The sequence below is a fragment of the Notamacropus eugenii genome, chromosome 4 (genome assembly GCF_028372415.1).
Source record: "Notamacropus eugenii isolate mMacEug1 chromosome 4, mMacEug1.pri_v2, whole genome shotgun sequence".
Lineage (NCBI taxonomy): Eukaryota > Metazoa > Chordata > Mammalia > Diprotodontia > Macropodidae > Notamacropus > Notamacropus eugenii.
Window position 1 is genome coordinate 269,719,480 of NC_092875.1, and position 15,204 is coordinate 269,734,683.

At 33.9% G+C, this 15,204-nt stretch overlaps 1 protein-coding gene across 1 annotated transcript in view; it reads right to left on the reverse strand.

The window, feature by feature from the left end:
• ST18 (ST18 C2H2C-type zinc finger transcription factor) overlaps nucleotides 1-15,204 on the reverse strand; it is a 153,099-nt gene that overhangs the window by 31,857 nt on the left and 106,038 nt on the right. Inside the window, exons 13-15 of the mRNA XM_072604580.1 lie at nucleotides 12,879-12,994; nucleotides 3,086-3,148; nucleotides 2,412-2,480 (exon numbers count right to left, since the gene is read on the reverse strand). Of these exons, the coding sequence (XP_072460681.1) occupies nucleotides 2,412-2,480; nucleotides 3,086-3,148; nucleotides 12,879-12,994 (248 nt within the window). The remainder of the gene's footprint in view (nucleotides 1-2,411; nucleotides 2,481-3,085; nucleotides 3,149-12,878; nucleotides 12,995-15,204) is intronic.

Sequence of the window (15,204 nt, forward strand, 5' to 3'; positions counted from 1 at the left end):
TATAGTATATGTAATTATAATAATATACCTGTGCCAAATAACCTTGCTTTGGGGTCCTCTTTGAAAAAAAACTAAATGACATGGTTAATAGTACATCTGAATTTGTCCTTGTTTTGGGAATACCTGGAGATTCCATCACTGTATAAAAATGCAAGTAAAAGTATCATATGATTTAGGATTTCTTAATCTACATACTATCAATGTCTTTATTTTGAATGTAATGTTTAGGTTTAAAATAAGAAAAATAGGTAGCAATAACAGAGCTTTTCTTGTTGCTGTTTTGGAGGCTTAGGAAAATGGAGTGAGGTGGTGGCATTTTCCCCCACTTTCTTATCCATCAATTGCTAGATTGTCTCTAGAGTTGCTGTAGCTTTCAATCTAGAAAAATAACAGCAGGTAAAGTAGTTTTAATAAACTTGTTTTTGTTGAGTGTGTTCATTAAATGTCACCAAAATATGTCCTTTTAAAGGACTTTTTTTTTGAAATTTTTCTATGAAATTAGCTTTAGAAAATAAGAAGTGAGTATAAGTAGACTATCCCATATTGCCAGTGATGATTTGTGGGGAAAAAAGTGGTCTTAAAGACATTATCAAAGGTATGTATGACCAGACAAAGAGCTACAAGTAGAAGAAATGTGTAAAAGTTTATAGGCAGAATGCTACAGTAGATGTTTATGGAAAGACCTGGATAAGAAATATACAGGATAAGATAATATGGAGGGTTTACTGTGTGAAACTAACATATAAGCCTTTAAGAACTACGAAGAACTTTACGCATATCTCTCTTGAGCCTCTCAACAATATTATGTAAGAGACGATTGATTCAAGTCCTGCCTTTGATACATACTGGGTATGTGATGATGGGTAAGCCTTTTAATGCCCCAATCAATGCTTTAAGACCTAGCCTATGACAAGTTCGTCATAGGATCACAGATTTAAATGCAGAAAGGACATAAAGGCCATTTAGTTATAATACTTCATTTTACAAATGAAGAACTGATGCTCAGAGAGGAGAAATAAGTTGACTAGTGTCACATACTCAGTATGTGATACAGGTGGGCTTTAAAACCATGGCTTTCTGTGGGCCACCTTGCTATTCTCTATGACACAAAACAGGGGAGGAGTTGGTGTTATATAGTTGACAGAACATTGGATGTAGAGTCAGGAAGATCTGAGTTCAAATATTACCTCAGGAACTTACTATGTGAGCCTGGTACTTCTCTCAGCCTCAACTTCTTTATCTGTAAATTGGGGATAATAATAGCATCTATCTCCCAGGGTTGTTGTGAGGATAAAATGAGAAAATATTTGCAAATCACTTTGAAAACCTAAAGAGCTATATACATATTATTTAACCCAAGTGTTTGTAACTCTGACTGCAATAGATTGGATTATATAAAGGATCCATTAAAATAGCGGTTTTCAAAATTTTATTTCAAGACCTTCTTACACTCTTGAAAATTACTAAGGACTCCTAAGAGCTTTAGGTTATTGAGTTATATCTATCAATAGTTACCAAATTAGAAATTAAAACACGTTAATATCACTATGAAAATCAACCACCTTGAACGGGACTTTGGGACTCCCAGGGATCCCTGGACCACACTTTGGGAACTGTTCAATTAATGTTTCAAAGCATAACATTATTATACTTCAGTTTAGAGAGTGAGAAAAGTTTCTTTATATATATATATATATATATATATATATATATATATGTAGTAATACATACTACATATATATATCAATATACATATATGTATATAAGAATAAGCCCAGTTCAGTGGATGAAACTATGAAATTAAAGTAGAAAAATTCTCATGCTTTAAAATTAAAACTCTGAGATTACCAACTAAACCCTTCAAAGCAAGTAAATCAATCAAATAACTTTGACTTTATATCAGTTGTATTTTTGGTGAAATATTGCTCTGGTTTTTATTTAATTTAACTTCATTTATTTATTAATGGTCATGTCATCATCTAATTAGGAATAAAGGCAAAAAAAGGGTAGGTTAACAATCATATATTTCCTTTCTATTTTTTTCTAATTTAAATTTTTCCTTTATCTTTTTGATCCTTATATAAAGTTCATAATATGGATATGATAAATATATATACGTATATATACATATGTATAAAATTTCCCCAACCTCCCTGTCAGAGAGCCATCCCTTATAAGCAGGAATAAAGTGATTGGAGAAAAATAGTTCAGCAAAACTATGCAATACATTGACCAAACAGGTCATCAAATGCCACTTTCCACATCAATAATCTCTTACCTCTGAAAAGAAGGGGCTATCTTTGGAGCCAACCATGGTTATTATACATTTATGATATTAAGGTATTTTTTAATTTTAAAGTTTTGTTTCTTTTCATCTACATCACAACCATTCATTTTCAAACTCTACTTACTTAAGCTCCTGAGAGTTGGCAGCCATGAGAGATTTTAGTGTCTTATCAGCTAAAGGGCATCCAGATACACTAAAAAAGAAACAAATTTTGTGAATTCACTAAATCTAAAAATGGTAAAAATTTACTCAAATATTGTACTCTTTAGTTGTGAGTTATATAATATACATTTTTCTCTTACAGAGGCAATGGAAAGTATGCTTGGCTGGAAGTTAGGAGACCTGGTTTCTTGTCTGAGCTTTGCCATTAACTAACTATGCGATCTAGGGCAAATCAGTTAATCTCTTTGGACTTCAGATCTCCCTCCTATTAAAAGAGAAGGTTGAGTTAAATAATCCCCTCTAGGCTCTAAAAGCATGTGACTGTGTTCTTCTCCGTCCATCATGATGTTTCCTTATCTGGAGGCTTTAACATTTTCCATCTGCCTATCCAAAGTTCTATATCTCTATTGAGTTGCAATGGAAAGACAAAATACAGGTTCTAAAGTTATATAACTACATATAACTACAAAATACTTGGGATTAAAAAATATCCACAGATAAGAAAGCTGACTGACCTCTGCTTCTGTCCCAATAGTATCTTGCTAATATGAATGAGAATACATATGGTGAGGAAAGCAGAATATGAGAGATGATGGGATATTATCAGCTATAATGTTATTTCCTATTAGTAGGTACCTGCGGTGTGATGCATAATTTCCTGTCACATGACCACTTCCATCACATCCAGGAGTTGGACAGCTGGGTGAGAAAACATAATTAGAGAAGAATACATTTCAAAGATTTGTAGATATCATTTTGCTATCTTACTGAGCAACCAAGGATTTTTTTTCAAATATGGGTGAGCTCAGCTAATGATGATCCACTCTGATACTTAGTGACTAAAGAAGTCCAAAGTTCTGTGTGCCAGTAAGAACAAGTAGAATGGTCCAGAGAAAACTAACGTTTATAAAGCAACTAATGACAAACTCAGTAATTTCTTTTAATTTCAAGTTGTTCAAATAATTTAGCTTAGTTAAAATCATGACCTATGTTCTGGGCTTGTCAAGATAAAGTGATTTTTTAAAAAAGTATGTTTTTTGAAAGTATAATATTACTATAAAAGTTACACAATAACAATTATGACATTATACATTTTAGTAGAGCAGCTAGGTGGAGCAGTGGCTAGAATGCTAAGCCTAAACTCAGGAAGATCAGTCTTCCTGCATTCAAATCTGGCCTCAGACACTTAACTTGCTGTGGTACTCTGGGCAAGTTACTTAACCCTGCTTACCTCAGTTTCCTTATCAGTAAAATAAACTGGAGAAGAAGATAGCAAGCGCTCCAGTATCTCTGCCAAGAAAACTCTAAAAGGGGTCATAGAGTGGGACATGACTGAAATGACTCAACAACGAACATTTTAATGGTTGGTTCCCCTGATAATTCTCAAATGGACACCAAAGCTATCACTGACAACTTTCCTAGAATATTTTCAAGAGAAAACCAGGTATTGACTATTATACATGATCATTTTAGAAACAGTTCCCTTCATCACAAGAATCAGTGTGCCCCAAAAGTCTTAGTAAAAAACTGTACTTAAAACAATTAGCAATGTTTTGGGACAGTGCATTATGAAAATGATAGTATACACGATGGAAATGTAAAAGGAAAATTTCAAAGTTGGGAAGCTACAGACTGTTTAGAAATAGCATAGCAGTTAATTGAAGAGGGAACAATGGATATTTTCATGTAATCTCCTCCTGTATATAAATCTCCATTTGAATCAGTTCAAACTCGAACGAAACAAAAATAGCTCCAGACAATAATTCTTCTATACAAATAGGCTTTTCAGGCTGCAGCAGGACAAACATTGACTAAAATCCATTCCTTTTTATTTCTTTCTATTCTATCAAAAACTTAGGAAAGTGCATTTTTTAATTTTTAAAAAACAAAATAGGAGTCCTCATCATAGCAGTTCCATAACTCATTACGTTCATTTTGATGCTGCATAAAAATGATACATTTAGGATAAACAGAATCCTGTCCAACCTACCCAGTGCTAATGAGAACAAAAATTAGTGAAACCACTTGTGCATTCGACTTCCTTTGGGTATGCTATTTGCAATGAAGGCCTTTCTATGTGTTTATAGTGTATGTATATCACCTACCCTATTCAAGACAACTTTCTCTTAGACATCTCTTAGACATGTACTATAATTTCATTACATATGTTCATATCACAATTTATATAATAATGAGCACCTTTCAAGTAAAATTCTTTCCTCACATTTTCCTCCTATTTCCAAGTAATCAAAGACAACAGCAGAAAATAGTAGAAATAGTAGGGAAAAAAAATCACCATTTAGCAATGGAGTTACCCAGTCTTTCCTTGAATATTTTGCTGATAAAGTGATCTGACTGTGAGCTGACTTTTCTTCTCAGCAGGTCCCATTTTAGACACATTACCACCTACTGTGCTGGGAAATCATTTTGCACAACTTTCAAAAGTTCTGCACTACCCAAATAAGGGAAAAGGGAAAGGAATAAGCATTTATTAGGCACCTTCCATGTGCCAGAGACTGAGCTAAACACTTTACAAATATTAGCTCCTTTAATCATCAAAATTCTGTGAGGTAGGTGCCTTTACTATCCTCATTTTACAGTTGAGAAAACTGAGGCAAACAGGTTAGCTACTTGCCTAGAATCGTATAGCTCTTAAATCTCTGAGGCTGGATTTGAACTCAGGTCTTCCTGGCTCCAAGCCCATTACGTTAGTCATTATGTCACCTAAGCTCTCTCAGAAAATTTGTTTATTCAACAAATATTTATCAAGTGTTTATCATGGGCCGTTGTGCATATTTAGTGTGGGTGAGATACAAAATATAGGTGGAACAAGATCCTTGTCCTCCCAGAGCTTATTGTGTAAAAGGTTAAATGAAAATTACATATTAACTCTTTTGAAATAAAAGATTGTGAGTTACATTTGAAACATCTAGAGGAGGTATTGTGTAGTAATGCTCTTTACATCTGAAAATTGGATTCTAGCATTAGTCCAATAAATAGTGATCTGTGACCTGGGGCAGCTCCTTTCCCTATTCTGTGTTTCAGTTTCTTAACAATACAATAAACAGTTATTGGGTACCTATTATGTATAAGACACTGTATTATGTATTAGTACCAAAAAGATAAAAATGACAGAATCCTATCTTTCAAAAATCCAAATGTTTCATATTGGAGATGTGGGGGTAGGAATAATACAGATATATAAATCAATATCATATCAGGTACAATGTGAACAGTGGAGAGATTTAGAGACGTGTAGAAGAAGGCAGAATGACTTTCACATAGGTGGACCAGAGGAGAGAAAGATTTTAGCAGGAAGAGATAATGTGCTCCAGCTGTAGGGGATAGCCTATGAGAGTTTACTAAGTGAGAGAGGGCAACATGACACAGAAGAACAGTCAAAACATCTTTGAAGAGGAATAGAGTGAAATAAGATTGGAAAGGTAGGGGAAAGCTTGATGATGAAGTAGAAACAAAATACATGTGCTTGCTATTTAAATAATAAATCTGCTACATAGAAGACCAGTTAAACATTTTCAAGCCTATTGTGCAAAGAAGCCAAAGGAGAAAAAGGAAGAAAGAAAGAGAGAAAAAAAGGAAACAAAAAAAGGAGAAAATGGTATAGAAGAAATGGGATTGAGTTATGAGTTAGAAAACTCAAATTCAAGTCCCATGTCTAACACTAGTTTTGAAGTCTTAGCTAAGTCACTTGGGTAAGGACCCTCTGAATGTGTCAGTTTTCTCATTTCTAATAACAATAATAATGGCTAACATTTTACAATACTTTAATAAATAGGATTTAACTGGATAATCTCTCAAGTCTTTTTTGCTCTAATATTTTATATTTTACAGTAGGGAAAAGAAAAAAGGAAGAGAACAGGAAAATGGGAAAGGTAATGATACTAAGATTATGACCTAGAGTTGAAAATGTTGTATAATGTGGCAGAAGTCATTATGAAAATATCAAGATTAAAAAAAGGAAAGCATATTATCTCCCTCAATGAGTCTCACTCAGCCTCTGAAATAAATTCAAGGATAACAGATGACATCATAGAATTCAACTGTGGTTGAGTCAAGCAGGTATAGAGTGGTAGAAAGTGTTTTTATATTTTAAGAACCTAACAATTAAACAAATACATGGTCGGGGGCAAGGAGGAGAGCGAAGTAATGTATTTGAAGTATGACTACAAAATAATGAGGCAGTATTTTTTACAAAAGGAATGACTCTTCCAGAAGTCATCTAAATGAACAATATCTGTTCAAGTTATCCCCTGGGGAAGTCATGTACATATTCTAAGGATACTGCCAAGGTATTCTCCTTTGTGATTATCTTTAGAGAGAATTGGTGAGTCATACAACAAAACCAGTTTCATTATTAGTTATAACCAGTTTTTCACTCAAACTGATACTGCTCAGTTTCATTACTAACTCTACTAAAGACTGACCTCTGAATAACTTGATTAGTAGTTAAAGTCAAATCCATCCTCAAAGGATAAAGAGATATCATTGAAGATATTAAAAAGAAAGAACTGCAGGCTCAAACAACAATTCCAAAAACATTTTTAGCAATAGTAGGATTATTATAATAGTATACATAGCCTTAAAAGTGATTATTTTAATGAGGATGAGCTTTAAAATGCTAATGTTGAAACATTGCTAAATTTAATTATAAGACTCATGAGGTTATATAAATTCTGGCATATTTGTTAAAAATCAGACTTTTAAAAAATAGAATATATACATGACTTCCTTAGGGGACAACTTGATAAGACAATTTTCATTTAGATGAATCCTAAAATATTCATTCCTTTTAAAAACAATAACTTACTTTATAGTCATATTCAATATACATTACTTTCTCTACTTTGCTATCTAAATCATAGGTTCTTAAAATATAAGAACACTTGCTACCAGTCTGCCCCTGATTGACTCAGCCACAATTGAATGCCTCACACACAGGACAATAGTACTAATATTGTTCAGTACTTATAATAGAATGTAATATATAAGAATAGGAAAATTAATCTGGATGAAATATTTTCAACTATCTGTGTGCAAACAATTGTTGGCTATATGCCACATTTTACTTATGCCTGCCATGCATCTCTCTATGACTGTTTGTGTCAGCCCCAATTTTGATTTTTTTTCAGTTGTTGTGTTTCATGCTTTCCAGTAATGAAGTATCACTGGGAGGGTTTGTTGTTGAGTTGTTTCAGTCCTGTCTAACTCTTGGTGACCTTATTTGAGGTTCTCTTGGCAAAGATAATACAGTGGTTTACCCTTTTCTTTTCCACTTCATTTTATAGAGGAGGAAACTGAGCAAACAGTGTTAAGTGACTTGTCCAGGGTCACATAGCTAGTGAGTATCTGAGGTCAGATTTGAACTCATGAAGAAAAGTCTTCCTAACTCCAGAACCTCTGGTCTATCCACTGTGCCACCTAGTTGTGAGAATATTGGGGCTAAAAATATGGGGGTTTTGTGTCAAGAAATGTCTTAGGATTGTTGATATGACTCTACAAGCGTGCAAGCTGTACAAGTGTAATCTAGCCTTTCTCTCTCCTGTAGTTCTAGAAGCAATTCATTGCTCTTTTGCATTGTCTATCCAAGAAGGACCACCTAATGAATTACTTTGATTAGATGACCATGAGAGTGCAATGTGTTAGTCTTGACAATAACCATTTCTTGAGCATTTTTTTCCTGGATGATTTTTTTTTAGGATGTTATCTTTTGTCCTTGTAGTGTTTTGGGATGTGATGCGATTATCACAATGTCATCTATAAACAAGAGCTTCTAGAAGGCCTCACCTCTTTTGGAAATTCTTTTTCCATTTAGACTCGGCCCTGAACCTCCTCTTTTATGATAGTAGCAAAATGTTTGGAAAGCATATGTCTCTCTATTTTAGTGTACATGGTATTAATAACTAAATTAACAGAACTAAATTATTTCTGTTGAGCCTTTTAAGGAATCTTTTGATTTTGACATATGCTCAGGATGCACATTGCTAGAGGACAGTTTTTAAGACTAGATTTTCATAAATCAATGACTTTTTTGGTAATAAACAAACACCTTTCAGTCAATTTTTCTCAAAGATGTGGTTTGTTGTAGAGAACTACCTTTGAAAACTTTCCTCCTCTTGTAATTTCATCAAGGATATCCTTGATGTTTGTAGATCATTCTTATAAACATTTCATAGAGATGATAAAACAGATATATATATGTATCCATTTTATATATATATATGTATATATATATGTATGTATATATATATATACATTGACCTATAGGTCAATAATTTCTGATATTCTCTTGAGTGTACTTTTGTTGTTTATACTGCCAAACATTTGCCATTTTCTCTTCTTTAAGGTACATAATTTGAAATTGATCCTTTAATACTTGAGACAGTATCAATACTTGCCTTAGAGTATACATAGTGTATATTCTGCTTTTCCCAACTTAAAAGTCATTTCTTTTTATTCATGAATTGCATGGATACTGAGGTGTTAGAATCAAAATATGGTAGTTCAATTATCATTGATGGTGATAATGTTGGAAATGTTTAAAAATCAATTCTATTTTTATGCTTTGACCTAATTCTATCCTTACATCTTAAGCATTCTTTGGATTTGTTTTGCCTTACACTCCAACAAAACAGAGCTTTTTTTGAGGCGATACTCTTTGTAATCTTCCATTGTCCTTCTCCAGTTTTACAAATCAATTTGTATTCTCAATGCATGATGCCCTTTGCTGCCATTTCTCTGTTCTTTGCAAACAGATCAAATGGTTGGAAATATAGATGGGCTGGTCAGATTTTCAGAGGAAGAGATAACAGATGGAAAGTCCAAGTAGTCCCATAAAATGCTAAAATGCCTTGAGAAAGGCCTTCAGAATATTAGGTAGATTGTCTATGGAGGATTGATGGGGGTATATAGACAAGAATCTCACAAGACAAGAAAACATGAATGGGTTGTAATTTGTACTGTTGGAAAGATTACTCACTTGGAAGAGATCAGATATCTATTGAAATACTAAATTATAAATTTTAACTGTGATAATTCTTTGATAATGAAAGATTAAAGGCTTTTTAAAATCAGGTGTGCACCAGAATTTAACATTAATGCCAGTAGAAGGATAATCAAAACTTTTTAGTGTTCTCTTTATGGGCTAGGCAATGTATTTTTGTATGGTGGGGACGACAAAGGAGTTTAAGATCTGGTCTCTTCTCTCAGGGGAATTTTAGACTAGGTGAAACACATGCACAAGAAAAGTTTACTAACAATACAGGACAGTTAATAACACAAGGGACAGCCTGGCTTAGTGGGTAGACAACTAGCTTTAGAGGCAGGAAGACTTAGCTTCAATGCCTAACCCTGATGTACATTGACTGTGTGATTCTGAGCAAGCCATTTAATCTTTCAGAACTCTAGAGAATCCACTAAAATTTCAAATTGCATACTAGATGATAGTACATGTTTGTAGAAGGAATTTCTTTGTTGGATGTAACCTATATGAATAAAATTTGAAGTCCTTTTACCCCCACAAAAAGCACATGATAGGTGCCAAAAGTATATACAGAAGATCTGTGACTTAGAGATAGGAATTGTAGAATTATAGATTTAGAAGATAGGAATTTAGAGAAAGCAAAAATCAGTCTGGCCCAAGATTGTCTAGAAAATTTTCACAGGAAAAGAGGATCTTGCACTTGGCTTTGAAGGTAAGGTAAAAATTAGGTACATAGGAGAGGGGAGGGTAATCCAAGTAAGGAGAATGGTACCAAGAAAGGTGCAGGTGCTGTATTGATGGTAAATTATAATATTAACTTAAAAAAATCTCCTGAAACTGTCAACTCAAGATTCCAATCTGATTCTCCTTCAGTTAGAAACATTTGGATTTCTAATAACTTTCTCTAATTCTAAATAAATAGTGAAATGTGTTCAACTGAATACATTCCAGATCTGCAGAAGTCATTTGGTTAGTATGTGGTTTGGATATTGTGGTACAGCTGCTGTGATTATACCATTTTGTTGGGGAACTATCCTTAAGCATTTGTCATTCTCTTTAAAACTGCTTGTCTGTTCAGCATGTAATAAAACACTGCTGTAATAACAAAGGTGTTAAAGACAAGATGAACTGTTACCTGTCCAACCTGTCCAGTAGAGGCTCAATCCCCAGAATAAGTAGGGACTTTGTATACTATATTCTGTTTTCAACTCCTGTCCTTAAGGCTCTCATCTTTAAACCCCAGAGTTACAGATATGTGATTGCTTTGCCTTCAATCTATAACATTAGTCCTACTTTACATAGGTGCAACTGATAGTTAATCATCCATCTTTAGGGAGAATGTTCCATTCCTTGTTTCCTTTGATAGGGGTGAATAGGTGAACTTCTAAGAAATCCTAGGAATGCATTTTTCTAGGGGAAGTCTATTTCTGCCAAAACTCTTTGCAGTCTGGCATCCTTTCCCACAATTCTGTTAACACTACTTTCTCCTCAATGACCTCCTTATTACCAAATTAATTGGCCATTTATTCTGTCCTAATCTCTCTTGATCCCTTTTCATTTTCTCACTTTCATGATAAAGTTAGTCAGTCAGGCAAAAAAGCACTTAATAAGTGCTTATCACCTGCCAAGATAGGGATACCGAGAAAGGATATTATGTAAGTATGTGTATTCTCTCTCTGTTTCTCTCTCTCTGTCTCTCTGTCTGTCTGTCTGTCTCTCTGTCTCTCTTTCTCATGATTCTCTTCTTACTTCTCTGACTTCATCCTCTATATCCACTGATGGATCCTCATCTTCTTACTACTCAAATGTGGTTGACCACAAAGGTTCTTCTATTTACTCCTCTTATCCCCTCCCCTCGCCTTTCCTTCCTTCCTTTCTTCTCCTTATACACATTTTCTTTCTTATTTCATCCCCTGCCACAGCTAAAATAATCACCTAAATGAAAATAACTCACAAATCTATATAGGCTCTATGTACTACTACTCTCTCCCCAAAGCTCCAATCTCATATTCCCAAATATCTGCTGGATATCACCATCTGGATATCTCATTGGCACATCAAATTCAACATTTACAGAACTTATTTGCTAATATTCTGCTCTCTCCTAAACCTGTCCTTCCCCTACCTTTCCTATATACTGTTGTTTGAGCCACAATTCTAATTTCTAACTTCATAGTCCTTTGATTCTTTCATCTTGCTTGCTACCACATCCAGACTGTTGCAAAATCCTGGTAATTATACCTCTGCCTTACTTTTTTCATCTTTCACCACTTCAATTTTTACAACAGCTAAGTTCGCATTTTCAACTGTTTTAGCTACACTATTTTAATAGACTCCTAATTGGTCTTCTTAATTATAGATTATGTAATTCCTTTGAAATTGTTTCCTTTTTCCATTTATCCTTCACATCCCTGCTTGAATAATATTCCTAATGTACTATTCAGATACATTTCTCTTCCATTAAAAAAAGAAAGCCTTTCAGTGGCATTGGTAGCATAAAGAAAAAAGTATAAATTCTTGATTATGACATTTAAGGTCTTCAACAACCTGACTTGAAGCTAGTGTTACCACTTTATTTAATGTTATTGTTTGTAATGCAGTTTAGGTTGCATCCAAACTGGGCTACTCTCTGCCTTCTGTTTTCATCCTGTCCTCTTTTCTCCCCTACCTTTCATTATATTATCTCCCATGCCTTTAGTGGATCATGCTATATCTTCCAATCTCTTTTTGTGGAATCCTTCAAGGACTGAGGGTACCAATGAGATTTGGGGGACACCTTCTCCTTGAAGTCTTCCATGCCTCTTCCCTTCCTATTCATGAAAAGAATCTATTTGCTCAGGTCTCTAGTAGCACTCTGCTTGCATTTCCTCTTTATATTCATCTCACTCTCCTGTGCCTTTTCCTATTGTATTGTAAGCTTCTTGAGAGCAATTAATGTTGTCTCTATTTCTAGATTCCAAGCATAGCACACACAGTGTCTTTCATAAAACAGATATTCTAGTGGAGACTGCTGCACCTGGAGTCAGATGAACTGAATTTGAATTCTGGCTAAAGCAGATACTAGTTGCGTGATCATGGGCAAGTCAGTCAAAATTCTAGGGCTCAGTTTCCTCATCTGTAAAATGGGGATAATAGTGCTTGAATGCATTGGGTTTCTGTGGGGAATATACATTGTTAGGTTTAAAGTAATATATACATATATATATGTGAGTTGTTATTATTATCATTATTCATAAGAGATGTTTGTTGAATTGAATTGAACCAAATCTAGAATAGTACTAAATACATAAAAAAGTCCAGCCCTTTGATTGATAGGTAGTTGAAATCTTCAAATATCCATGTAAACAAGTATACAGATCATTTAATATCATCATTCACATGTTTCCTTATCTCAGAAAAATGACTACAAATGTATTGTGTACCACTTACGTTATAAGTTCCTTTTTGAGTTCTCTGGAATGGAGCTTGGGTTTAGGACTTGGTATGGAGACCTCTCCTGGGTATTTTTTTTCCTCTAAATTTTCTGGAGAGCTCACTGGGTCTTTCTGAAAAAAGAATACAGGTGTGTCATGTGAAGGGTATTTATTTTTTCCCCAATCAACATCTTTGATACGATCATCAGAGGAGAAATATCTAGGAAAAAGCAATGCATTTTGCAACAATTGAGCAGTGGTATTTCTGGGGAATACAAGTGATGAATTTTTTTCCCTATAGAGTTATAGGGGTAATAAATTATATTGACTAAATTTTGCTAGCATTTCTGGAAAATAGAACAGTAATGATATACCTTCAGAGGGCCATTACTAAAACAAATTTTTAATTCTGTAAAAACTAAATGTAGAATTGAAACCAGGATTATATTGAGGAAAGAGCACAGTACTTGGTGGCAGGAGAGTTTGAACCCTGGCCTGACACTACGCATGTGATTGTGGACAAGGTTTTGGAACCTTTTTCATTATCTGCATAATGGATAATACTTGCTCACCCTAACTCAAGGTTGTTGCAAGGAAAGAAATTATCTTATTATATTACCTAGACCTTGGGTTTACAATGGACCCATGCTATGAGACCTATTTCACATGACACCTCCATGAAGCTTCTTCCAATAGGCCCAGTCAGAAGAGACCTTTTTGTCCTTGGACATTCTATAACAACTCATTATTCTTATTCTATCCTGCTTACTTTAGAATTATTATATAGTTATTATAGGGTTTTTGTATAGTTACATGTGCTTGTGAATCTTATTTCCCTGCTATATAAACTCATAAAACTATACATTCACTATCTTTGCATCTCTTGCAGTGTCTGGCATGGTGCTCTGAATATAATAAACACTTAAAAGATGGTTGTTAAATAGACTATTAAATCATGTAGAAATTAGTTATTTTTTATTATAATCATCACTAATTCAGGTGAACTCTATACTTTTTCTAAATCTACATAGATAGGGTCCCATGTTCCTACTGACTTAAAATGGCCGAATGGCCAATGCTGATGCATTTTGGGCTTCATTTTTGTCTTTATTTTTGGATTACTTAGACAATCTTCTCAGCACTTCACTTCATTGTCCCCCATGTCCCTTCTGTGCTTTGAAAAGAGAGATGTGAATTGACAATTCTCTTTTCAAGGAGATTTTTTACTTTCTGTTTCAACACTGAATGTTTCATGTTAAAATATACTCACAAAACCCCTTCATTATATTCTTGATTGTAGAGTCAAGTATTAAGTATCTTTAACATGACCTGTTCATTTGTAGATGAAAATGTAAAGCCTACCATCTGTTGTTTTACTGCAGAATTTCTATGTGCATTACAGAAGGGGATTTAAAAGAAACCTATTAATTATAAAAGTTTAAATTGATTTTTTGAAAGTGAGTATAAAAATAATATTAAAAGAATTATGGAACATGACATTTGCCCTTTTATTTCTTGAAAGAAAAAGCTAATGTTTCAATAGCCATTTCTACTATTTCATTTGTAATATGTAATAATCTTTTGAACCACTAGTACTTGTGTATACAATTGTGTTCAGAAATAATCAAACTTTCTCCATATTCTTTGTTCCCAGGACACACTGTCCTGGGAAATTTGTATGTAGTATATAGTTTAAGATTTAGGTGCCCCATACTTAGTCAAGAGTGAATTTCCTAAATGACTAAGGTTAAAAGAACTCATTATCTGTGTTATAAAAATTAAAATATGTAGTATGATTTAAAAAAACCTTTGGATATGGGGGAAAGAATATATGTGTGCGTGTGTGTGTGTGTGTGTGTTTTCCAGAGAGAATGTGTGTGCAATGAAATTCCATTAATGTACAGATGGAAGTTTATATTGATTTTAGCAAAGACCAGAACATAATGGTAACATGAATAACAGATAATAGCATCTGGCACTTTTAACATTTTTTAAGCCCTGAAATCTTTGGAGAACTGACAGTTGAACTAAATTGACAGCCCTAGTTATTTCTCAGTGCTTTCCTTTCAGAGATATTTTGATTTTTTTCCAGATTCAGGATTTTTTTTAAGGGGGCATCTGGACAGGCTATTTCACTGAGAGAGACAGACAATATTTTCTGGAAATTACCACCAAAATTAAGCAACTGTTGTGCATATGAACTAGATAACAATGAATTAGAAATAGATCTAATCACTCAGTTTCTTTGCTTGGGGACCGAGGATGGGAGCAGGAAAGAGAGAACCTTTTAGTCTTCAACTTGTTAAATAACTTGCTGCCAAAACTTCTTGGTAAAAATGAAA